The sequence below is a fragment of the Typha angustifolia genome, chromosome 1, assembly GCF_048772165.1.
Source record: "Typha angustifolia cultivar Huaian chromosome 1, ASM4877216v1, whole genome shotgun sequence".
NCBI lineage: Eukaryota > Viridiplantae > Streptophyta > Magnoliopsida > Poales > Typhaceae > Typha > Typha angustifolia.
The window spans coordinates 4756954-4784050 of NC_133239.1; the positions used below are offsets into that span (position 1 = coordinate 4756954).

At 35.6% G+C, this 27097-nt stretch overlaps 1 protein-coding gene, 2 non-coding genes and 1 pseudogene across 3 annotated transcripts; 2 read left to right on the top strand and 2 right to left on the bottom strand.

Annotated features, from left to right (window-relative positions):
* Positions 1-880: 880 nt before the first annotated feature.
* LOC140761421 (proteasome subunit beta type-5-like) lies at positions 881-4831 on the bottom strand (annotated as a pseudogene).
* Positions 4832-7524: 2693 nt separating this feature from the next.
* Positions 7525-7597, bottom strand: TRNAK-CUU (transfer RNA lysine (anticodon CUU)). Its single transcript has one exon. It is a non-coding gene; the product is annotated as a tRNA-Lys (tRNA).
* Positions 7598-8013: 416 nt separating this feature from the next.
* Positions 8014-8096, top strand: TRNAL-UAA (transfer RNA leucine (anticodon UAA)). The gene has a single exon. It is a non-coding gene; the product is annotated as a tRNA-Leu (tRNA).
* Positions 8097-14881: 6785 nt separating this feature from the next.
* On the top strand, positions 14882-25849 carry LOC140761796 (argininosuccinate synthase, chloroplastic-like). Its single transcript, XM_073099297.1, has 10 exons — positions 14882-15035; positions 15264-15322; positions 15398-15467; positions 16019-16184; positions 16788-16836; positions 19005-19187; positions 21228-21302; positions 21378-21563; positions 22586-22674; positions 25173-25849. The coding sequence occupies exons 1-10, from the start codon at positions 14978-14980 to the stop codon at positions 25723-25725; spliced, it is 1488 nt and encodes a 495-aa protein (XP_072955398.1). The 5' UTR covers positions 14882-14977; the 3' UTR covers positions 25726-25849.
* The last annotated feature ends 1248 nt before the right edge of the window (positions 25850-27097 follow it).

Sequence of the window (27097 nt, forward strand, 5' to 3'; positions counted from 1 at the left end):
TATATTTTATCTATTATGTGTTTCGCACTTTATCTTTAAAAATTTTATATTCCGTTCCTTTTTTTTATAACTTTTATTTAATATCCTAATATTATTTTAATTAACTAATAATAATTAAATTACTAAAATACCCCTCATCTCTCTACTCTCCTTCATTTTTCTTCCGCAACCATCTCCTCCCATGGTCCCCGCCCCAATCACCATCTTCGTCTTTCCCCCTCTTTCTCCTCTTCTTTTTACCTCTCCGCTTTACTAATATGAAGAGGTTGATGAGAGAGAATGAGACGATAAAAGAGATAGGAGTAATTTAAATAATTTATAAAATATTTAGTATGTTATAAGAGTATACTCTTTTGCCGGTACCTTTCATATTAATCTAGGGTGTTAAATAAAAATTATTTAAAAAAATAATCAAGTTACAAAATCCCAAAAACGAGATACTAAGTAAAATATAAAGTACTATTAAAAATATTCTATTTTTATATATATATAAAAGATAGTGTTAACAATAAACCCACATGGGAGGAGTTATTTTAGAAAATTTCCTGAAAAAACAATCCCTGAATATACTTTTATTATGCTCTCCCTCCTCTCACACTTTACAATAACAAAATCATCTCAATGACATTTTTCTTTGAGAGTATTCATCACTTTGAATGAACCAAAGATGGTGTGTTGAAAATACCTATAAGGTGGAAATTTGCAAATATGCTAAACAGAAGAAAGGAAACTGAATAAAATGAACCTTAAATCATTGTCAAAAAGACCTGGTGACTTAAGTCATCAAAACACTGTCAGAATATACTTTTACCAACAAAGTAGCAGTACCTCATCTAACATATTAAAGATGCTCTCCAATCAAAGAGGACATGTCCACCATACTAGTCCAATATATCACATGATTGATAACCCAAACCTTAAGCAATTGCCATTTGCTAAGCATACATAATGTTCTTTAATAGCACCAATACAAATCAAGAAGATCCTTTTCTTCAAACTATTGAGAATAAAATGTCCTCAAAACACTTCATTCTTGGATGCTTCAAATCATCATGTCCATGATTAGTGCAGATCATCAACTCAAATATCATGCTAAAACATTAAGTCTTCCCCATTAAGGGAAATCTGAATAAACACATGGAAAGCATTAAGCTATAAAACTTTCAGCATTTAAATTGCAAAATTTTGTACTCTCATCAATCTCCTAAACAGAAATGTGTCAGAGCTGCAGTTCACTGATTTGAATGAATAATTAACAAGGCAGTGTCATTTTGATCAAGTTATTTACTCTACACCTCTGCCAGGACATTTAGGCTACATGAAAAAACCAAGCCATTATGTCTCAAACAAGAATAATCTCTTGGGTGAGCCAAATGCAATTACAGACTTCTAAATTAGTAACATAAGCAGATGTAAAGATCTCATGCTCATGGAATGTGAGATGACATGAATTATAACTACCATTGTATCAAAATGGCTTCAAAATATGAAAGCATTTTCAAAGAGAGAAAAAGAACAAATCAGCAAATTCACAGTCAATGTTGGATCCGGATAGGCTAAAATTCTCTAGCTACAACTTATTAGCAGTAGAATGAGCCCTCAAGCTGGTGGAGCTTCAGCCATTTCCTATTCAACAGTAGCCAACTGAACTGGGTAATACTTGTAGTGCAGCTCACCAACATCATCACCAGAGAGCTTCTTCCATCGATCAGGTCTAACATAATATACTGCAAGGAAGAAATGATAGACAGCATAAGCAGTGTCGACCCTACCATTATCTATATACCAACCGTGACATTGATCAGTAAGGCCTTTAATAGTGTTGCGCAGACTTTCAATGAAACTTTCAAGAGCCAGGTCAGGAATAGGAAAAGCTGATAGAAATTTATCAAGTTAGCTGAATCGACGTCACTAAAGGCACGCTTATCTTATTCTTCCACATAATCTTGTGTTGCATGTTGACTGTATTCCTGTTAATGAAGCAGTATGTAAAAGCACCACAGAAGTACATATAATGCAGGTGCAGCGGTACGTATACTGTTATATCATTCTGCAGTAATGCAGTACTGTCCTCCAGGGACATGGCATTCTTGAAGGTAACAAGGATGATGCAATTCAGAAAATGGCATGCCATACATAATATAGCCACAAGCAATTCAACCACAGGTTTATCTGAATAAGTGCTCTAACCATGATCAGCTATATAATGCAATCGTGTAAAATAATAAAATTCCATGCTAAGTTATGACAGGATTATCAAAAAGGTGATTTAAGAAGTTCACTCAAAGTTGGAATTAGAAAGACCACATACCACTGGCAACACCACCACTCGCTCCATCACGAAATGTTGCATGATAAATAGCACGGCGTGCTAGCTCAGCAGGTTCCTCAATTGACAAGTCAGGACGATAACTATAACCAAAAAAGAATGAATAAAATCCTACAACTGAACTTTCCAATCCATCATAAAAGAATGATGAAAAGGCTAATACCCATCGTCCAGGATGCCGTAAGCATATGGGGATCCAGACCCAACAGAAAAGTGGGTTCCTTTGAGCCTTCCTCCTTCACTGTCAGCATAGTACAGACCAGGCTCCTAAGAGAAAAAGGACAATCACAAGGGAGATAGTTGAAGTGAAACAAATAATCATCTGATAGTAGAAAACTACACACTTTCTCATCCCATCCAGCAATCATCGTCCCAACAGAGAGACCCATCCCACGATATGAATATAGTATATTAGCCAAAAGCTTGGAAGCACCTGTAACTGATATTATCCGCTTGTTTGACAATTCATGGAGCCGGCACTGAAAGTAGGAAAGCCAGAGAAAAATTCTTGCAGTTAATTTATAATTATATCTCTAAGATTTCTAAGAAACACAAATAACAGTGGATCCAAAGGGCATAAGGAGGGCCAGTAACATATGAATGCTTCAAGAAGCAAATGCATATCTAACCTTGACTCCCAAATTTTGATGCCAAAATTGACAGCCAGCAGCCCCTCCAGCCAGTGTGCCAAGCATATAAGGATTAATCTCGATTATTTTTTAACAGACTGAGAAGCTGCAGAAAAGAAAAATGGATTAATGATGCAGTAAGGGAGAAAAAGAGAGGACACAAATGCTCCAGCTAAATGCCGATTTGCAGATGAAGTGCCAATACTCATTCACTGCCATAGAAAAGCCACTTCTTAAAGCTGTAAAGTATATTCTTCCGTGCTGACACAGAAAACTCCTCCCCACTAGATTATTTTGGAACTTTACTTATAAATGTTCTTGTTGCAATTTTTTATTTTTTATTTTTATTTTTTGACAAAAGGCAAAGAGCCCTGTTTCCTGCTTGTTGCAGTTGAATGTGAAAAGATGCAATCTGATTGACTGATTCTAAGAATTAGTGCAACAACTACAAGCTATGTGAGTCGCCTGTTGAGAATAATAAATCTACAAAACTTTTGACAAAATAAAAACTTAATCACTAAGAAAGAAAAACTCAGTTAGGCACACTGGGAGAGTTCTTTACAATAAGAAACAAATTTTGCAGAAACAAATATACTCTAACAAATTTAACTTAAGATTGAACTCATCAAAGCAATTCAATAAATAGTGCTCCCTTATGCAGATTTGCTTTGGAATGGGATTTTACATATGTGTGTGCACGTGACTTGTGTGTACGTATGTATGTACATATTGGTGTGTGTGTGTGCATGCAACTTGTGTGTATGTGCATGCAACTTGTGTGTATGTAGGTATGTACATATGTATGCATGTGTTTATATATAAAATTTTCAGTCCAAAAAAGATGTGGTTAGCCATTAGCCTATAAATGGTACGAGTGCACTAAAAGAAGCATCAAGCTCCCCTCCTTTTCATTTTATGCATAATTTGATGTTTGGCTTCACAGAATTTTTCACCTTAGAAAAGGCATCTTACACATATTTTGTGGTCCTTGTATCCAATATTTTGCAATGGAGACACAAATAGTAATATACATGTTTTCTCGCCGTTAGGTCGCATACTTCAAAACAGTTCCCAGACTACTAAATTCATCAACATTTCTAGTTTTTTCAACACTTCATTCTTTTCTAATTCATCAGAAGGAGAAAATACCTCAGTAATACATTTCGAATGCAACCACTTCAAGTAGAAACCACATTCCCCTTTCTCATTCTCCTTATTTCCACATCCAATTTCCAACCTACGCAAATAAGATTTTACATCTACAACATGGCACGCTAAAAAGTCCCAAACCAGACATCTTATACACCCAAGAAACTTTCTAGGGTTTATATCTCATGTCCCTTATTCTAAACACCAATTAAAATTTTTACAAAAAAACTTATCAATAGTTGCGTCTCAGGTTAAACAAACAAGGCAAATCTTGATCAATAGTCCACTTATGACGTAATAAATCTTACATATATATCCTCCCATGCTAGCCCTAGAATCCGCAGCAACAACGACACCCTCGTTAAAAATGAATGCTAGCGGCGGCGTCCCCTTCGCCAGCTTCACCATCTGAACGGCGTCCTCCTGGAATCGATCAAACTGCTCCGAGGCAAAAATAAAAAGAAAAGGGAGAAAAATTACGCATCGTTTCGTCGACTTGTTCATCGCACAAAGATGAACCAAATCGAGAAGCTCCAAGATCCAAAATGGAGTTGGCTCACGTCGGAGCATGCCGGGAGATCGAAGGAACAGGAGGCTAAGAGGCCACCATCGACGGTGGGTAGCGTCGAGAGGGATCCGAAGCCGGTAGCGTCGAGCTTCATGGTATTGTCAAGACTTCGAAGAAAGAGCGAAAGCGAGACAACGAAATGGTAATATTGCCAACACCCGTACCGAGAGACTACGGAAGGAAGAGACTGAAATAGGTATAGGTGGAAACATATCGGGTGGTGGGAAATTCACATCCGCATCCGCCTCCGCATCCGCCTCTCTCTAGCGCGGACGTCTTTGGGAGACATTTGCATTTAAAACCCTGCATTTGAGCCTATTTGCGGTTTGCACCCTCTATTTTCAATATTTGCAAATGAAGTATGTGGATAAAACACCAGGTTAACACTAAAAAGATTTGAGCAGATAGCTTAGAAAAGATAATATTTAATCAACTTTATTACTTCTTTCTTCTTTTTCTTCTTTTTTTTTATTTATAATTTACACCATATATTTTTACTATTTATAAATTATATCCTATAATTTAACGAATATGTGCGAAAGACACATTTTTATTATCTATTACCTAAACTTAACTAAACATCTAACTTAAGTTAATAATACTAAGAAGATTATAAAAATGCCATCAATCAAGTTATATTTATCTAATATATATTAACTCAACCAAACTCAACTAAACTAACTCAGTTAAATCCAACCTATACTAAGGACATTTCAGTCATTTAGAAATAAAATATCTCGAATTAACGAAATATTCTCACGATGTGTTTAAATCTAATTCATGTATTTTCTATACTTATTCCTTATAGGACTTGATTTATAAATAGTAAAAGTATAGGATACAAATAGTAATTTCGTTAAAAGACAAGGTGTTATATACTTTTTTATAATTTTTTTTAGTTAATCCAAGATATTAGTTAAGTTTAGTTAATAGATATAACAAGAGAGACTCTATTTATAAATATTAAAAATAAAAGTATAAACCACAAACAGGTTAAAAGAAAGTAAATATAAATTTTCTTTTTTTAAGATTAAATATATTTTACCGTCACTTAATTTGGATTAAAATTATTTTATCTCTCTACACTTTTAACTACATTTTAAATATAAATATTGTTAAAGGATATGATAAAATGACTTAAATAATTATATTTCTACTAAATTAATATGCATTATATGAGAAAGTTTTTTAAGTGACTAAATGGTAAAAAGTTAAAGTTCAGAGGGTAAATTAAATTTTGTTCAAACTGATAATTAATTTTTAAATTAAAAATTGCTGAGTAGATAAAAAATTAGACCGTGGCAACTTAATCAGAAGGGTTCAATAGAGTAAAATTATTTTGGTCCAGAGGTGCACCTGACATGGCATTTGACGATCAAATAATTTCGGAACTTGTAATTCTCCCTCAGATGGCAAGAAGTACATGAAAATAAAATATATTTAACTTTTTTAAAATTTTTATTTTCAAATACATGCTGCCAAGAATAGCAATAAATTTAGAAGTTATATTTGTTTAATAAGGATATTAGATTTAAATAGGAATAATTCTTTTTTCATCGCTCCATGAGATAGTTAAGTGGCTTAGCTAATATATATATTTTTTAAATTATTTTTAGATTCCTTCGTTAGCTCTATTCACTTTCTCCCAACCCACGAACCATTTCTCCCACCTCTTCCTCGTGAAACCCTCTTCCTCCCCCTCATTGTCTTTCTACCCAAATCCTAGAAACAACCACCGATGACCTCCTTCCACTCTGACGCTGCCTTCTTTCTCTATCCATCCATGCCACAGTGTCCATCTCTAAGAGCGAGGCCCTTCGTCCACCATCTGGTGCCACGACCTCTCTGTCCACCATCTCCAAGTACTCCCTGGCAATCTCCTATCCACTGCCACTCTCATCATCACCAAGAACTCCCTAGTCAAGAAGGCTATCAAGGGCACCAAATAGGAAGCCTTTAAACCCCACTCTAAGGGTATGAACGCTTGGCTCTTCATCAAATCCGATAAAATCTCGCGGTTCTAACTGGAGAGGATCGTGATGACAGCCTAGGCAGCCGATTCATCAACAGTGTAGCATTTCTAGCACTTGTCGATGATCGACGAAAAGAGGGCCGATCGAGGTTGTGGCTATCATCGTAGGGATTTAGGGATAGAGATAGGGGTCTTTTGGGTGGTTAGTTTCTTAGATTTAATAGGTGTTTGGTGACGAGCGAATTCCTGGGTCAGGAGGTCTTGAAGAGAAAAATGATCCCTTAGATTTAGACGTGGTAAAGATAGGCTTTACGAGGCATTTGGAGAGAGAAATAGGAAAGATGAGAACAAAGGGAATGGAGAGGAAGGCAACGACAACATCGGGCTTAGAGAAAAGGGAGACAATGAGGATGATAATGGCAACAATAGACGCCATGTTCACGAGGAGAGGTTGATGGAGTTGAAGAGGAGGGGTATTTTCATCCACCTAAAATTTTTACTTGACTTGCATGTGATTTGCATATGCATATGAGAGTAAATTGTCATATATCTATCACGTGATTACCACGTGACATTTTATGGATAGAAATAGGTAACAAAATCTTAATAGAAAAGGTCAAGTATAATATTTTTGATAATTCAGTGGGTCAATGTATACCAAAAAAAAGTTTAAGAAGTCATTATGGAAATGAACAATAATTCATGGGTGAAAAGAAAATTATCACTTTTAAATATACAAATCAAATCATACATAATAGATAATAATAACATTGATCTAGTATCAAGTTCTTCATGTACGGATCTAAGGAGGAAAAAAAAAGAAAAAAAAAAGAGAAATATTGCGGAAAGAAAACGATTTTATTATTTAATAAAAAAGCGCCCACCGTGGGGCTCGAACCCACGACCACAAGGTTAAGAGCCTTGCGCTCTACCAACTGAGCTAGACGGGCTTTTCGAATACTTGCTAAAGATAACTTGGAATCTTCTAGAAAAAGTAACTAGATGGCTCCTCAATAACAGCTTAGTTACTCTGAGTCAGATCGAATCAACTTTAGTTTGAAAAATAAGACATATCATTAACTTTTTTTATAGAGAGTAATAATGTTATTATATTTAGTTATTCTATTCCTAAATCACGTATAAATTGATCAAATAGTGAACTAAAATTTGAGGATGAGATTAGTAATTCTAACGAGATTTTAAAGCATATAGATACCTTATTCCTCCTCCCCCTATGCTCCAGTTAAACACACCCTAAAAACTTAATTTGTTGAATGACAGTTAGTTTTATACTTTAATACGCAAAGACGCTCAAATTTATTGTATAGAAAATCGATTTATGCATTAGTCAGTCAGTAATCATCAAGCTGGTTTGCCCGAGTGGTTAAGGGGGAAGACTTAAGATCTTCTGCACATAAGTGCGCATGGGTTCGAACCCCATAGCCAGCATTTATATTGTAAGATTCTCTGAACTGTTTTTATGTGGATATTACATATGGTGTTTTCTTTTTCCTTCTAAAAAGACCACTTGCCTTTGAAAAACAAAATGCTCACTTAACACTTTACTGTTATTATTTTATTTTTATTTTAGAGGAAAGAAAAATAAGATAAAGAATAAAATAATCCATTTGATGTTTTTTATTAATACTTTTAAGGGGGTAAGATGTTTTCCATTGTTCATGGATAAATATGTACAAAAATAAAAGATGAGGAGGTGTCATGTGAAAATAGGGATCTTATATTATATCCCGACCTAGTATGAGTTAAGATGGTGGATAGATTGTAATGATTATATAGGTGGCGGAGTGAAAGACGGTGAAAGTGATGATGAAAATTGTGAATCTAAGAGTTAGAAGGAATTATGAGTGAGAAATGACTAACCCTAAAGAGTCTAGGGAGGACTAATAGTCAAAAGAGGGAGGACGACAATGACCTTAGTAGGTGATAACCTTAGCTTGAGAGAATGAGAAAGAATGGGATCGAGAGATGAGAGGTAGGAGATGGTTAAAAATGATCAAAATTAATTAATCCCTAATCCTGAATAACCTAATCAGACTAAAATCAACGTTCGGGCATTCAAATGCCTTATCTTATTAAAAGCTGCTCTCAGGATCAAGCGTTCCAATGTTGTTAGCTAGGTGATCGAATGTCTCGATGAAGGCTGCTATCGAATTTGGGCATTCGAATATCGCCGGTTAGGCGATCGAACATCTCAATAAAGATTGCTTGAGTTCGAGCGTTTGAATGTCATTGGCCTTAATTAAGATTGCTCTCGACTGACGGTGTAACCCCCCCCCCGCCCGACACGGCACGTGCACGCCCACACGGCATGCGCGACGCATGCGACAGGTCGGGCGGGGCCCGTAACACACAGATACTCTCCTGTGTACATATAATCATGACATCATCAAATAAACCTGTTAACCTATCCATGATCACATAATCCATCACCAAATACATCATATTATCAACCAAATAAACTTGGTAACATATGAATATCCAAGTCCATAATAATATACACTAGACCACTACATAATCTGGTAGGACCCACACAGGCCACAACAAACCATCAAGATACAATTAAACAACTGTTACACAAGTACACTATGATTCGACCTGTATTATACAAATCATCGTCTAATACAAAAGAGTACAAATATCAAATACTGGTACAACTCAATTTCTATATAAACTATCATCTGTACCGTCTCACATCTATAGCTCACCTCATCATCACTCTAAAATATCTTCTCAAGATATCACAAGTCGCTATCACCGTACCACATATCTAAGGGGTTTGAAAAGAAATAAAAAGAGTCATGAGCTAAAGGCTCAGTGAATAGACCTTACCTCGAATCAGTGATGTCAAATAGAGAGTAAATCAAGTACTGGATAATATGAATCAGAAAGAGTATCATGTCATGAATGAGTAAATGAATGTGTCCTGAATACTACATAAATGAAATATAGATAACATGCCATAACTGATAAGAATACATAATCCTCGACAATGAATAAACAGATCACCACGTCATATGATCATCATAACTCTCTCTCAAATATGATATATAATGCATGCCGACCATGACAATGTTATGATATTAAATGCAATCATATATGATGTATATTGATCACTCAATAATCAGGTATGTCCGATAATAATGAAATCATATACATTTCTTAACATCACGATCATCACCGACATTTCGGTATAATATCATCATACTAGACCACTGTACACAGTCAACACTCGGTACCCGGTCTCAACATCATGCCCGAAGGCTCCGAGCATATTCTGCCATCCGCAAGAAGTATCTCAAATATAATCATACCCTGCCATTCGCTAAGGGTATCAACATCCATCCAGACCGGGCACCCTTCTAGCTGATAGAAATCTCGTGAGGATAACTCGCCACATATGCCCTGGCGAACGGCATGTGTCCGAATGTCTGCTGTGCACACAGACTAATGACCTCGGACGTAAGGCCAACAGGATCATGACCATGTCGAGCGATCAATCATCCACCAAGCGCGTCCTAACCCTCACGCCCACTCGGGTATCCTCACGCTTTCTATCAACTATCTTATCAATCAACATTTCATGCTTTCATTTTTAAATGACAGATCATATGCATATATCCAGTACGATAACAAGTCAATGCGTAATAGGAATTTAAGTAGAATAGGAATCAAGAGCAAAATGATGTAATACAAACTCCAACCATATATCTAACATATGCATACTCCTACTAGTCTATCACATGCACACTCATGCTAGAGATCATCTCGGTATAAAATCAGAATAGTATAATCATCTCCAATTATCTATATATATCACCAATGTACTCATATCCCAGATCAGTTTAATCAAGTGCATGATAAAATATGCTTGACTGAAATCATCTCTATATAAAGTCATATAATCATGCTCGAAGCCAAAACATGCATGTACATAATATATAATATAACCTAATTTGAGAAAGGGATCTAGGGGATAAGAGGGGATAAGACTACTCACCCTGATCAGAAGATACAAACCACGTATCCCTTACATCCGCCCATCAACCGTGTGACACTTCTCGCTAGCAAGGTCCACGGGGTCTCAAATAAGGGGTTCGGGATCTGAAAATATTTAAGTAACATAAAGTTAGTTGTTTATCCATTATAATCCGTTCGAGTAAAATATGATGATTTATTAGATTTTTAGAATTTCTACTTAATTTTATAATTGGCTAGATTTTTATTATAAATAAAATATAAATATAGATAAAAAAACCTAATTATAATTAAATTATATCTTGATTAATTGGGGACTATGTAGTCATTATCTTATTTGTTACAAAATAATAATGTATAATAAATTAACAGAAGTACTTAAAATGTATATCATAAGAATATTAGAATATAAATCTAATAATTATAATTTATAAATTTATCTATTAATCTAATATACATATAAGTAAATAAATATAAGTATTACCTATATTTATGTGTAATAGTTTACCACTTAATTAATCATCAATAAACTTTAATTAATAATAATCATAATGATGATTATGTATTATTATTAAAATAAATAATGTCTAAATCTATTTGTATTAATTAAGACAGAAATACCTAAATAAATAAATAATAAAATTAAAAGGATAAAGGATCTCTGCTACAGTGCTGGGGTCGGGCCCAGCACTAGCCTAAGCACTGTTGCAGAAAATAAGAAGAGGAGAAGCAGCTGAGGAAGAAGAAGAAGAAAGGAAGAAGAAAGAAGGAAGAAGAAGAAGAAAAGAGAAGAGAAGAAGAGAAGAAAGAGAGGAGGGGAGGGAACTGCGGAACCGGGTCGGCAGGGAGGGCACCGGCCGCTGTTGGCCAGCCAGCGGCCGGCCTCTCGCCGGCGGCTCGGTTCCGACGTGCCCGAGCTCGGGTGTGAGCGAGAGAGAGAGAGAGAGAGAGAGAGAGAGAGAGAGAGAGAGAGAGAGAGAGGGGGAGGGAGGGAGAGAGAGAAAGGAGCTCACTGGAGCTCGCGGAGGTGGCGACGACGACGGTGGCAATAGGCCGGCCTCAATAAGAGAGAGAGAGAGGTTTAAAGAGAGAGACCAAACGAGAGAGAGAGAGAGAGAGATTTAAAGAGAGAGAGGGAAGGCGGTGGGAGGTTGGCGGTGGCTGCGGCAGCGCTGGGGCCCGTCGCTGCCAGATGGCCGCAGCCGGTTGGCTGCGGCGACGCGAGCTGGGGGGTGCGTGGCACCTCCCCTACGCAGCCCCACTGCATGGGCACGAGGCCGGTCACACTGTGGCCGGCCATGTCGTGCCTGTGCAAAGATTTTTTACAAATCACACCCTACATTTTACCTATTTTATGATTCGCACTCCGTCTTTGGGGATTTTATAACGCGACCCCTCATTTTTCCTATAATATTCATTTAACACCCTAACGTTACTTTAGCTAACTGACATTAACCATGTTATATGGTTTATGTGACTCTAGTTCAAAAATTACTAAAATACCCTTAAGGAATCATCTTTAAACCCTAAAATCCCAAAATGGGGTTGAGTTGTCTTTAAACCCTAAAACCCCAAAATGGCATTCAACCAAAAATGATTACAGAAACTAACCCCAAAATCCCAACTTAGGAGGAGTGATGTAGGCTTGGAGAAGCTCTTGTCGTTTGGGCAACTTCGGAAAGCAACCTCCTTCAACCTTCGACTGCTTGATGTTTTGGTGATGTAGGCTTTGGGAAGCTCTAATTCCAAGCTGCAACCTTCCGACTATAAGCTCCTTCAACTCCAATGGCTTGGTGTTTGGGGAGCTATTGCTTGGGGTTTGGAAGCTTTGAGGTCAGCTTGGCATTTAGGGATGTTCTTCATAGTTTGGGGAGCTATGAGATAATAAATTATAAATGTTTAAGTTATGAATAAAATTAGAGATGAGTACAAGGGTAATTTAGGAATATTATAAATTATATAATATATTATAACAGAATATTCTATTTCTGGTATCGTTCTGTTTGATAATAGTTAGGTTAAGTTAACTCAGGGTGTTAAATGAACATTACTATAAAAAGGAAGGGTCGCGTTATAAAATCCCCAAAGACGGGGTGCGAATCACAAAATAGGCAAAATGTAGGGTGTGATTTATAAAAATCCCTTTTTTGTTTTGTTTTGGGATTGGGTTGTTACAGACGGGCTTCAAATGACCTAAAAAATTGTGAAGCTGGGCATTCGACCACCTAAGACCAAAATTAGAAGTCTTTTAAAGATAATAACAACTAAACCTAACTAACGTGTTCGACCTAGCAAACGTAATGCTCCCATGAGATGATTCGGTTAGGCTCAAATCACATCATCTCAATATAATTATTATCTTTCCATATGTTTATCTATACTCAATATTTTTTGATTTTTTGAGTAAAACCTCCTATATTATCCAAGCGGCTCGTTTATTTTGACAACCCTCTGTACACATTTGGCATAGGAGGAACCTAACATGTCCTTATACAAAAATATCACTCAGCTCATTGGTTGCAGACACATCCCAGTGGATCAGAAAATGCTAAAATTTAGCAATTGAGGCTAATCGGTGTTCAACTTGGATTAATCTCATGAAAGGCGTGAGAAATAAAAATTACATTTAAATGATTATGTAATGATAGCATATCAAAGAAGGCATACTAGAGACGCTTAGGCGTTAATTAGGAGTTGTGATTCTACTTTAATAAGGAGAGTTGAGAATATGCTTGTGTTGACTTCGATTTGTAAAAGTTGTTGAGCCAAGATAAATAGCCTCGACACAAATAGGGATGATTTTTTTTTTTATCACGGTCAAATAATTTTTTTCTTCTAAAAAGACCTATAATCTTCTTAAATAATATTCACTTAAACATTTTACTATTACATAGAACACTATAGCGGAGTTTTGGACCAAGCTAGCTTTGTTCTAATCTTTTTTTTTTGAAAAAAAATGGATTACTAAACTGATTAACATTTTATGTATATAAATCTTTTTATCTTAGTTTTCAGTTGTGAAAGCAGAAAAATATTTGACGATAAAAACGCTGAACTGATCAGTATCTTTATTAAGCCTATAGTGAATTAGACCCTATTTAATAATAAATTTAAGTAACAGTTTATTTTCATAAAAAAATATAAAATAATTCTAGTTCTCCTAAAGATCAAAATATATAAATACTAGAAAGAAAGAATTAAAAGGAAAAAAATTATGTGACCGTTGTGAGTAAAACATGTGTTACAACTAAGTAGAGAAAAAGACTAATAAATAAGTAAATGAACGGACGACAGGAAATGAGAGGACACGATATGTAGATAAAAACAAAAGGTTACGATGGAAGGAATGATAGCACTAAACAGTTTAATAATGCTATGCTTACGAACATTCTATATACAAAAAAATCTATTTAAAATTTAAAGTAATAGATATGAGTTTTTGTGGGTGTTTCATTATTTAAAAAAATGATAGGTTGGCAATAAAAGACGGTGACAATTATAATATTTAACATGTGAGAAAATATACATAGTTGTCTTTAAAAAATGTCTTTTAAGTTAGATTTTTTAATCATTTATAAGCCCAGAAGCTAGATATATGTTTGATAAAAAGTTAATCTTGTGTAGATATAAAAATATTTAAGCTTTATCAAAGTTCAGCCAATATAGTAAGTTAACTAGTCTAGATATTTTTTTTTATCATTTATGAGCCCGAAGGCTAGATATGGATTGCACAAAGAGCTAACCCTCTCTAGATACGGAAGCACTTTAGACTTCTAAGCTAACTGTACTGTCGAACCATCAACTGAGTCCAGCCAAGCCACCAAAACCTACCAACTCTACTAGAGTTGGTTGGTAACTAGTCTAGACTTTAAGCCATATATATCGCTGAATATTGCTCCGAACTAAACGTCGCTGAAATCTGCTTTAGACTGCTGAGTCTAGAGATGAAAAAAATTAATTTTTTCATTCATACATTATTAAAATAGTTAAATTATAGTATAACAAAATATATTTCATTTAATGTGAGATAAAAATTATTAATAAATATATCTTTTACTGTAAACTTAGAAGGGATATTTAATCATTTATATATTTATTAATTTCTTGATGTTGAAATGAAATAGCTGACTACGGTCTACGGTCTACGGTCTACGGTCATTGTCAACAAAAACAAAAGATTATACTATTTAACAAAATTTTGGTGGCAATTATGTAATAAAATACCCTTTATAGAAAGGTTACTCCCCGGATAAACCCTTCGAAGCAATCACTCTCGTCTCACCGGAACGAAGAAACGACGGGGGTTTTCGTGCCTATACCAAGTTGAAAAATCCATGGCGATCGCGCCTTCTTCTTGCCCTAAGATCGCCTTCAAGGGACCCGAGAGCAATGGTACTTCGAATCAATGCAATCGTTTCTGTCGCGTAATCTATTCTTTGCGGTTCGAGATTTGGTATTTGCAACTGCGCGGTTGCTTCTGCTTTGAATCCTTTTTTATTTTATTTTTCATATTAAAAATCGGACCTTTGACTGTCGATTCACAGTCACTGCTCTGTTTGTGAGTAAAAATGGATCAAATAGAAACGGTCGCTTACTTGGAAAATTGTTTTGCTCTTGAAGGTGTGCTACTCTCTCGCTATAATTCTTGCTGCCTAAAGAGATCCTACTTCTACCAAAAGGTACCGAAGAAGTGAAGTTCATATATGCTATAATTTTCCTGTTTATATTACTGATAACATTTTTCTTCCTATTAGTTTGCTTCACATGGATTTTGTGGTGGACATATTATTAATCTACGGCAAAATGATTCTCCTAAGAGACAAGGTATTGTGAATCCGATGGTTTCAGTTAACTTTTGTGATGGAATGTAGAGAAATATTTAGTTAAATTTAAGCATGTTTGTTTTATTGTATGAAATGAACGGTTTCTTAATCATGAAGTATGTCTTCTGACTTTCTGAACTATTTTTTAATTACTAAAAGAAGCTAAAAAGAGAAGAAAAATTAGAAAAAGAAAACAAGGAGAGCAAATAACCATATTTTCCGGCTTTGAGAAGCATTATAAAACTTAATCTTCGGACTTTGGATTAAATGTTCCAATCATTGCATAAAATATAGAACCTAAAAACTATGGAACAAAGTGCAGCTTACTACTAAAAAGGTTCTTCATGGTTCTATATCTTTTCCTCTGTCTTAATCTTTTCTAAAGGTTAATGCTTGTTGCACAAGAAAGGGGTAAACAAAGAGTTGAAGAAGAGGTTTTTAGTAATATTTGAATTTGAAAAACATTCAATCTTTAGTGGCAAACTCTTTAGATTGCTTAAGTCTCCTGTGCTGTTGTATTCATGATCCTATGTACTTGCTTATTATCTGCAGCTATCCAGTGTGTACTGGCTGGTGAAAAGGAGAGTGGCTCGGTAGTTTCAGGAAAGGCCGATACTTTTGGCAGTCATAATAAGATTGGACTGCGTGGAAAGTTGAATAAAGTGGTTCTAGCTTATAGTGGTGGCCTGGACACATCAGTAATTGTCCCATGGCTTAGGTATAACTATTTTTGCATCAAAAGTTCTTTGTTTACAAATGTGACATCAAACCTTCTCTTGTTAAGGGGATGTGCTTCTGCTGCATACGTTTGTGTTACTTAGTAACCTAAGTTACTTTCTGAATAGGCTCATTACTAGAATTTCTTCCTCTCTTGGCAATGCTATTGTCCATGGAACATGAAGATATGTTCAGTTAGCTATCCTAGTAATTTTATTGTATGGAATATTCCTCACTCCTCCCAGTCACACTTTTTATTTCTCATATTCGCATCTTACTTGACTTCTCTTGTTTTCTCATATTCGCATCTTACTTGACTTCTCTTGTTTTCTCATGTGCACATACCATGGCCAGATACTGCAAGTAGATTAGTGCATCTATAACCTCTCCTTAACTGCTTTTCTGGAAGTCTCTAATGATGTACTATAGATGAAATAGAAACAATATACAATGCTTTTAAGGACAACTGAATTTTTTATTAGCTTTTTTCTGTCTTAGTGTCCATCATCCATTTTATTTTAGATTTAGTTTATTATCTACTTTAACATTTCTCATGTATTGCAGGGAGAACTATGGCTGCTTTAACATTTCTCATGTATTGCAGGGAGAACTATGGCTGCGAAGTTGTCTGCTTCACTGCTGATGTCGGTCAAGTATGACATTCAGTTGTAAACTATGATGATTTTGCAGAAAAGCAACTTGCTGAACTTCTTTTATCATACTATATTAGAAAAGAAATTACAAGTTCTACTTTTATTTCCATTTACCGTGAAGTTACTTTAAATTGTGTGGTTTTTGAGGTTTCTTCTACTTCTGAACACTGTGCTATCATCTATATATATGTATATATTCAGATGACAGGTCAATGATCATAAGTAGGTGATGTATCAAAATCTTTTATATTCACATATAGAGCATGCTGCTTAGCTCGAGTAATATCTATCCAAAATATCCTCCATTCTAGATTTTCAGTCTCCCTTCTTCCCATTTTATATATACAATCAATCTTCAATGTTGTATAAGGAGTGGTAACTAATAGGATAACAAAATGAGATAATGGTGGGAGGAGAGGATAGAAGAATGAATAATCAAGTAATAAATGGATGAAGGATAGATTGGCTGACACTAGAAGAGAAATAAGTGGTATTGGGAATCAGGGGTGGGTGGTTATGTTGATTTCCTCCCCTACCCCCAGCAATAGTGAGCCTTGCTAGCAATAGCATGCCGCTTGACACCCATTAAGAGAAAGTGAAGGGACCCCAAGGTCGTCTCTTTCACACTCTACTCCATCTTTCTCTCCATCCTCAAGGACAAGCTTGCAAGGGCAGTGGGATCGCCACATAAATGTGCCAAGGTGAGTTTTCTTTTATCTCTTATATCTCTTTTCAAGTATAGACTGAAAAGTCAGGTGAAATTCTAGTAGGTTTAGTATGATGGATGTATATGTACACTAATATGTGGTATGCTTTTATAGGACATAATTCTAGGTGTGTGGACCAATTTTTGCTCCTATTTACACTAAATTTTCCCTCATCTTCCTCCCTAAATGGTTAAACCTATACTAATACGTTCATACTCTCTTCTTTTTTTTTTTAAAAAAAAATCTTTGTCCCTCCTCTTCTTCCAACATTTTCCTCTCCTAATAGCGATCTCTAAGATTTTTGTTACTATTCTTCCGCTCATTTCTCAATCTTTCTCGACTTCTTCCCCTACCCTCTCCCCACATTTTTCTCTCTCAATCCCAGCGCAATGCCAAGTTTTACAGTGATAATACTTCCCTTTCTTTCTCTCAATTTCCGTCAATTTCTTTATCTCCTAATTTCAAACTACCGCTCTCCCTTCTTCTATAGCTCAAATGTGTACAAGGATAGAGGATAATTTTGTAAAACATATTTTTTTCATCAACGGCGTAATCCCCTAAAGAAATTATGATTGGGATCTTAGTGTACGTTTTCTTCTTTAGGGGATATAAGCGATATCAGGTCATAGTTCAAGAAGTCTAGGTATAATTTAGGGTAGATTAATGCAAAATATGCATTTAAAATAGGCCATATAATAGTGAAATTTGTGGGCAAAATTGTCTTCTCAATCTTGCACCTATTTTGTAGTTTCAAAAACTAAGAAGGAAAAATAGATCAATAAGAGACAAGTTGAGGATAAGTATTTTTCATTCTTAGTTTTTCCCAAATCTTTGGCCTAATTTCGAAAAAATTCAAAAAATAATTGGGGGAGATCGACAAATTAGCGGTCAATTAGACTACCTCACGTAAGGCTTAAATAAACTCTATTGACTGTTTACAATGCTAAAATAATAGAAAGAAAGAGATAAAAAGGGTGCCATTGTTATGCCAAACTGTTCCAGTCGTACTGGGTGTTGGCATGGCAAGTACTGAGATGCATGCATGCCAAGAAGGTGTGTGCATTCTGCACAAGGCATGTCACTGGCAAAAGATTAGAGGTTTACATTCAATTCTTGCTATTTACTTATAAAATTGGAAGTTTCAAGTGGCATACATGGAAAATATTGAAATTTATTAGTCACAAGTACAACTATATAAGTTATAACCTTCTCCTTTCGAATTGAAACAACATCATAAATTAATCTGTATAACTCTTTCTGGATCTCAGTGTTTGTTACATTAATTGATTTAATTCTGAATGCTTCAGTTTCTTTTACCTGTATATGCTATACTTTTGTCCTATCTTGTACATCTTATTCTGAATTAGAACAAACGATACTTAATAAATTATCCTTCAATTATATTTTCCTTCTTATATGTTTCTCTAATTTATCCTCTATCAATTTTCTTATTTCTTGAAGGGTGTAATGGAACTAGAGGGCTTGGAAAGAAAAGCAAAAGCAAGTGGTGCAAGTCAACTTGTTGTCAAAGATCTAAAAGAGGAATTTGTTAAAGATTACATATACCCTTGTTTGCGAGCTGGTGCGGTCTATGAAAGAAAGTATTTGCTTGGTACTTCAATGGCTCGACCTGTTATTGCTAAGGTGATATTTATATTGCATGCTCAATATATTTAGTCAATTAGATCACCTAAAATAAGCATTAGGAATCAGTGCATTGCTATTTGCTAACATTTCTTTCTCTTTTATGTACTATATCCTAAAACTGTAGTTTTTGAGATGCAACTTATATACAGAAGTACATGTGTAAGTAAATCAGAAAATAACAATGTGATTGTGTTGATGTAAATTATTAAATTACTATGTGTTTATTTTTTTGCAATGGGTCCTCTGGACTGCATCAATTTATAAACTTTTCAGGATAAATTTCTTAAACATTTATGCATCTTAATAAAAATGCTAACCACAATTAACAAAATCTACCAAATGTATTGAGTTCATTCATATTATTTTATTTGTGTATTGTCCTACAAAATGCACTTTTATATGATATGTTTATTAAATTGTTTCCATTTCCTGATATTCTCTAAATTTGACTGTGTTATGATCTTGTAAAACTTAATTGAGCATGGTTCATATTTTCAGTGTCATTCTTTCTTGTCTTAATTACACCTTTTCTCTCTTGAACTTTGACTTGGTATCAGGAAGGGCAAAACTAGAAAGACAAAGGAGTATTCCCTGCCCCCTAGACTTTTGAAACTACAATTTATCTACAGTGGGTAAATTGCTAATAAAAATTGCATGACTAGCACATGCATGCTAAGTTATTAGCATACCAACCAACTTACCCTTGTAAGGACAAGAATTGACATTTTTGCCCTATTTTACCCTCTAGTTCATCTCCTTCCTCAAGCTAACCTGAAAAAGGTTTGCCTCTTCATCCCCAACGCTCCACTGCTCCTTCCCCACCTCTCCACTTCTCCTACCTACCTAAAAAAGGCCCCCACGTTTAGTTCCAATCGACCACTTCACTATCCCATTTCTCCACTTCCCGATCCTATCTATCTATCTCCTCGTAGATCTTCTTGCACTCCTTCCCACATTGCCTCTAGTGGTAAGTAACATAGATACGATATCTGGATAGAGTAGAAAGATAGGGGAAGAGGAAGATCGTTGTGCAAGATCTTGGGAATGAGAGAAGAAACCAAGTTTGAAGATGAAAGGGTTTAATATGTAATCAAAATTTGCAACATCTGTTAACAGTGTTTGAGGGGTTGTAATTTTTCAAGTATATTTAAGCTGCAATTAGAAGACTTAAAGGCAGGCCATCTTGCACTTATAGTCTCAAACCCATGTCATAAAACCTAACTACAAGAAAGCTAAGGAAGAATGATGAAGGACTTGACTGACAAAATTGTAAAAGATGCAGATGTCAATATGCTTTGTGACATGTGACAAATAAAGGTTCTTTTTTCTCCTGAGTTGACCTTCCAAGTTACAACTCCACTTGAATTCTTAGTCTAGTCTGACCATACTTTTTGTTGTTGCATCCGAGGTGGCAAACACAAACCCAAATCCCTTTTGCTGTTGATATCTTTTTCAATTGATGAATATAAAATAGGATTCAATACAATTCAGAAGCATGGAAAAGAAATTTGGAATCTAATAATTCTATAATAAGTAGGTCTAAGACTGACTTTAGAGAGTGCTATTTTGACAATGTATGTGACTACATTATGAGTTTCCTTTGAATAGCAGTAAGTTAAAGTTAAACATGTTTGCTTGTATAGGGAAGTAGTTGATTGGTACCTTTCCACTAAGACATCTAGAGTCCAATTTTGATGCATATAGTAATGAAGTATGGGCAAGCACAAAAGAGAGGCCACTTCAAATATCTTAATCTTTGCATCTTTTCAAGTGAATTGGGTTTCTGACCAGCTTGTTGCTTTCCATATTCCAAGTACAGTACTGGAAGAATAACTAGTTTAATGTCTATGTGCCCAAGGTACATATGGAATCATGTTATGCTTTCCAAGATACTTTTACAAGTGGTAGGCGATATTTTACCACAAATTTTACTTTTGGGCACCATGTTTAACTCCTCATGAATGTCTACTTAGCTGGTCAAGAATTAATTATCAAAATTTAAGAGGTCTAACCGGTTCATTTGGCTTCGAATGATAGGCAATGGTTGATATTGCTAAAGAAGTCGGTGCAGATGCAGTTGCTCATGGATGCACTGGAAAAGGCAACGATCAGGTTATACTTATAAGACCATTCTACGCATGCATCTATTTTCATAATTGTCATTTGTCCTATCAACGTTGACTGCAGGTTCGCTTTGAACTTACATTCTTTGCTTTGAATCCTGAACTCGAAGTTGTCGCACCTTGGAGGGAATGGGACATCACTGGACGAGAAGATGCTATTGAGTATGCAATGAAACATAATGTTCCTGTTCCTGTATCAAAGAAATCTATTTATAGCAGGGACCGGAATCTGTGGCACCTTAGCCATGAGGTACACTTTCTCTTACTATGATTTCACTATAGCCACTTCCATTATCTCAAAGACTTTGTTCAGCACTCTTCCTAATATATTTTTCAAGTTACTCTGTGGATGTCCTTATTATCTATTCGTACATTTTCTACTTTCCAAATTTTGTCTCTGTTCTTTAGCTTTTGCAAATCTAGATGGTTCGTGAATGATGATTGGTTTTTCAGAAAATACATTTCATAGTTTCCTTTTCTGTTATACTATTAAATGGGAAGTAGTTAATTAAATATAACTTATGAGACTATGTTATGATCAATGTAGGTAGTCAGACCATAGTATATAAGTGTTAATAGGTGCAGTCAATTGTTTGTTCATTAGATGATTAAAGGTTGTATGTACTCTATAGGTGATATTTCGCATAGTGCAAGTTCAAATCACCTGTAGATCTGCCCATAAACTTTGGAGTTGTGAATGGAATCCCCCAAGAAGGGCTAGAATGGCAGTTCCCGCTCTTTGGGAGGTACCAAATAAATGACCACTCGTCTCAGGGTTTCAGGCATAAAAATTTCACTGACCTGTAAGAAGGGGTACCAATGTCTGTATAATCAAAACCATACGGATTTTAGATAACAGTCGCTCTTCCAGGTAAGTAATGCAAAGTGCTGCCAGTTGTTGATTCATAACAAATTATTAAATGCTATAAATAGGTATATATTGAATAGTGCAAGTTCAATTCAGTAGTAGATCTGCTTCTCGTCCCTATGGTTAAAGTATTTGTAAATCATTTAGGTCTTGGGTAGTTCAACTGCTGTCGTTAATGTATTAAGTTAATTGGATCTTAATATGAACTTGCTGATAGCTTAAGTGCAACTAGGTCACAAAAAGAACACAGAGTGCACGTGTGAATGTGTGTGTGTATATATTGTCTCATAATTTTGTTAGCAGCTATTCATTTAAACCGCTGGACATGACAATTTAAAGCTGACGGGCTATTAGCAAGGTACATCTATATTAAGACTTGGCGAACTTTTCTTTCTTTATTGAAGGGTGACATTTTGGAGGATCCAGCAAATGAACCGAAGAAGGATATGTATATGATGACTGTTGATCCAGAAGATGCACCTAACCAAGCTGAGTAAGTGGTTCTCGTTTTCCTTTTTACAAAAACAATGTAAATCTACTACATTTTTTGTGCTTCACTACTGCTATTATCTTACCATATAAAGTGGCATTTTGGTGGTAGACATAGTGGTCGGTAGTTGAACTTAGTGATATATGTATAACTTTCCATTGGAACTTAGTTTTGATAAACAATTTCTTTATCTAGATAACTTCACGTAATTGCAAACAGAAGAAATAAACAAGAAGTAATTTACTGCTTGTTAGATCCCTAGAACCGCAAATTGGTTGATTGCAGTTAGGTTCTTGATGCGGGACAAATATGCAAGTGATTAAACTAAGAGACTTCAGCAAATAAATATTTTAAATAAAGGTAAGCTAGTCAAATAGAAGTCCTCTGAATAAACTTATGAAACTATGTTATAGTATACAGCCACAAGCAAGATTGCTTTAAAGAAAGTGACTTAGATTGTTGGAAGCATGACAACTTCCTCTGACTAGGGTCCTGAACTCAAAATTGAGATCACTAATAAAGAAGATGGTAGATTAAGGCTTACAAATAGACAATTTTGTGGGTTCTAATGCAGAAAATTGATAGGTTTTGCAAAATTCCAGCAAAGGCTTTTGTAAGAAAAGCTTAATATGAGAATGCATATTTTGATGTAGGGGATAAGTTTACTAGCACAACAGTTGATCTAAGGATAACAAATTAGATGTAGGTCCAGAAAGATGTTTCTGATTGAGTCTAAAACAATGGGAAGATGAAATTCAATCGATTGAAAACCTGTGGTGGAATTGGATCTAAAAATAAAATCTAAAATCTAATCTGAAGGATCAGATCTGGAAGCTGACGATATCCATATCAAAATATCTGGGAGGTCGAGCTTTCAATGGAGTTGTAGTAGTCTCACAATGTCCTGGAAATGTCAAAGAATATGGAATGAAAGAAGATACCAAATCTAGGGAAAAAGAACCCTAGGTTTCGTGGTTTGGATTTCGCACCAAAAGGGATCTTCATGAGATCCTTGGAGAAAGCTTCAAGCCATCTTTATTTCATAGTGCCAATGTAAAACCCTAAGTGAACCATGACCCAACTAGACTAAAACAAATCAAAACAGATCCAATAATTGGGCTGGAAATTAGCCTTAAAACACTACGAAAATACCAGAAAATAAAAAAAAGACATAAAGCAACTAATGAAAGTCTAAGACCCAACAACACATAATAACCAAGCCAAAGTGAAACCGGTCCATTAGTGCGCCTCCATCCATGCATGTAAAAGTGTATGTCCAGTACATGGTTGGGTTCGATGTCCTCATCAGTTCTTCTACGTGTAATCATCCCTCTATATTTGGCTTAGTGGACCATTTTTCCTCTTCATCTAAGTTAAGCGTGTGCCTTTTTGGTTCTTTTTTGCTTTATTAAGTTCACTTGCTAAATTTCAGGGCAATCTGTATGCTTCTTTAAGTTCCCTTGCAATTATTTGCATTTTGCAGAAGTCCGTTACAAAATAATACCAAACTCTTATTATAGATATTGAACTATGAAAGCTGCATTTATGGGCTCAGACTTGTTGATTTTTATTTAGTAACCCTGGCAATTTGAGAATACAACTCAATGACTCATATATCCTATGACTTATGGACTTCAGTTCTCATGTCTCATATAATGCTCTGGTGCTTTCATTATCTCTCTGATCAATAGAGTATCGGAGATGTTTCAAATTTTGTTGACTGTACTCTTATGAAGCTATTGAGACATCCAAATCAGCTTTCTCATTTATGTGGAATTCAAAAGCATAAAACCAACTTAATTGCCTAACTATATTGCTCTGCCATTACATGTTTATCAATTCAATCATTTAATATTTAATAAACTACTATATGCAACAATCTAGAAGCATCTATCTACTACCTATATCATAACAGTTGGGTGATTTATCAAAGGCTATTTAAGATACTTAATCAGCAATTTTTGAATATATATACTAATCTTTGGTCCATTGGCCACTCCCAACCCCCATGCCCATCTTATGTGCCAGTAATAGTTTTTTTTTTTTTGACAAAAATGTGCCAGTGATTGTGAAGAAAACAAAATGATGTAATCCATAGTAGAAACCAAAATCTGATGACTATGAGAGATTAAGTACCACAACAGCTATGAAAAAGAGAAATGTACTAGAGCAAGAAACTTGCAGATTCATAGGATGCAACACCAGAAAAAGAAAAGTGGAGTTTGCTTTTCAATAGAAAGAACTTATCAATTAAGCAAAGCTTATGCAAGCTTCATTGCATCATGTTTTGCAACAAAGAAATTGAGCTCCTTGATGGGGAATTTGCTCATTATATTCTTATACTCCTTCACTGTACGTCTGATCTGCCTTGAGGTCTTGCATGCCAGAATTTTGCAGAAAATAGATAATATTAAATAAATCCTGTTTGAATAGATATATGGAATAGCTCAACAATTCTGATATCTCTTTGTTGTTTGTTATTGGTACCTGTATTTGTGCAGATATGTAGAGATTGGGATTAATTCAGGAGTACCTGTTTCCATTAATGGAAGAGAGCTGTCCCCTGCATCCCTCCTGACAGAGCTCAATGAGATTGGTGGGAAGCATGCGATTGGACGTATAGATATGGTTGAGAACCGGCTTGTTGGGATGAAGTCTCGTGGTGTTTACGAGACTCCTGGTGGCACTATCCTCTGGACGGCTGTCCGGGAGCTCGAGTCTCTGACGCTTGACCGGGAGACCATGCAGGTGAAAGATATGCTTGCTCTTAAATATGCCGAGCTGGTGTATGCTGGCCGGTGGTTTGACCCTCTCCGCCAATCCATGGATGCTTTCATGGAGAAGATCACAGATACCACAACTGGATCCGTGACTCTTAAGCTGTACAAAGGCTCGATTAATGTGGCCTCACGGAAGAGCCCCTATAGCTTGTATAGGGAAGATATCTCGTCGTTTGAGAATGGCCTAATCTATAACCAAGCTGACGCCGAAGGCTTCATCCGACTGTACGGGCTTCCCACCAGAGTCCGAGCAATGCTCGAGAAGGGCATCTGAGAGCCTCTTTATTCTATTTAGCAGACATAACAGTAGATTTTGAACCGTTATGGCACTTTTTACCTACAACGTTTGCATGTAGGCTAAGTATTCTGAGCTATTGCATCATTTGACTGAAACAGAATTAGATCGTCTACTTTCAGACTGCCTAAAAACTATTCTATTTCAGAGATCTGTGGATGATACTGCACAATGAATCTGTCCATTTGCTTGCCCAAGAGAGGTAGGAAACCCTCGCAGCTGCAAAGTCATACTTTGTAGTGGAGGAATTACTCCAATTTGTTCTCCTTTCCTGAGCGTCCCCAAATTTTTAATTATTATGATTCTCTTTTGTTTGGCGTGCCAATATATAATAATCTTTTCTCATGACTCTTTCTAAACCTAGGGATTTATGCCCTGCATGTACAAGAGTGTCTTTAGATGGTTCTTTCCTTTCGATTTTTCGTATAGTAATATTTTTTAAGATCTGGAATACTGTCTATTCTTGTGGCGATAAAATAGACTTGGATTCGAGCAATGAAAGGAACTTCTATCTTCTACAGTTATAGGTAATGAAGGAATAAGGTTGTATACTTGTAGTATACATCTTTCTCCGAGCCCAATGGTGCTACCTTACTGTAGTCCAGTGGTTCTTTTTTATGTTAAACAAAAGGAATTTCCACTAATCACCAAACAAGGTTTAAAATACATTAAGTGGTTAAGACAATACTTAATGTATCCCTATACAAGATTTTATATAAACTACAAAGGGCATGTAATGCCCTAACAGTAAAAAGTTTCTAAGCCTAGCTCAATTTTGCCAAATGAAATAGACGCGAACAAAGGTGTTTACAGTTTCACGAGACCGTAATCTATTCTTGCTATTGATGAAGTTTAATGAGGACCTCGAAGTCGGATTCTCACTAGATTGATGATCACTGCCCCAAGAGAGCACCAACAACAGAGCCTTCTCTCCAGCAACAGGTGGATAGTCCAGTGCTTTTGATGCTGCCTCTGCTATTGATGTTGTAGTGACATGGTGTGTTTAGCTAGGAAATAGTTCTACTTTGTATAAATCTCTCTTTTTAAGTACATAGCTCTCAAAGTTGATATTTGTATGAATACCCTTCAAAAGCATTGTATGGATACCAAGATTTTTATCAAATTAACTGTATAAAGAGTGCATCTGTTCCTTTCAATTAAGATATCTAAGTCCTTTTCTTTTCCAAATCACTACGATTTTAACTTGTGGCTGTCAAAAAAGTAACTTGAAATGTAGATTTTGAAGGGTATGCACCAAAATATCAACTTTTAAGGGTCTTTATATATATATATATTGCTAATTCGATATAAAGTTAGATTACATTACCCATAAAGATAGTATACTTAAGAA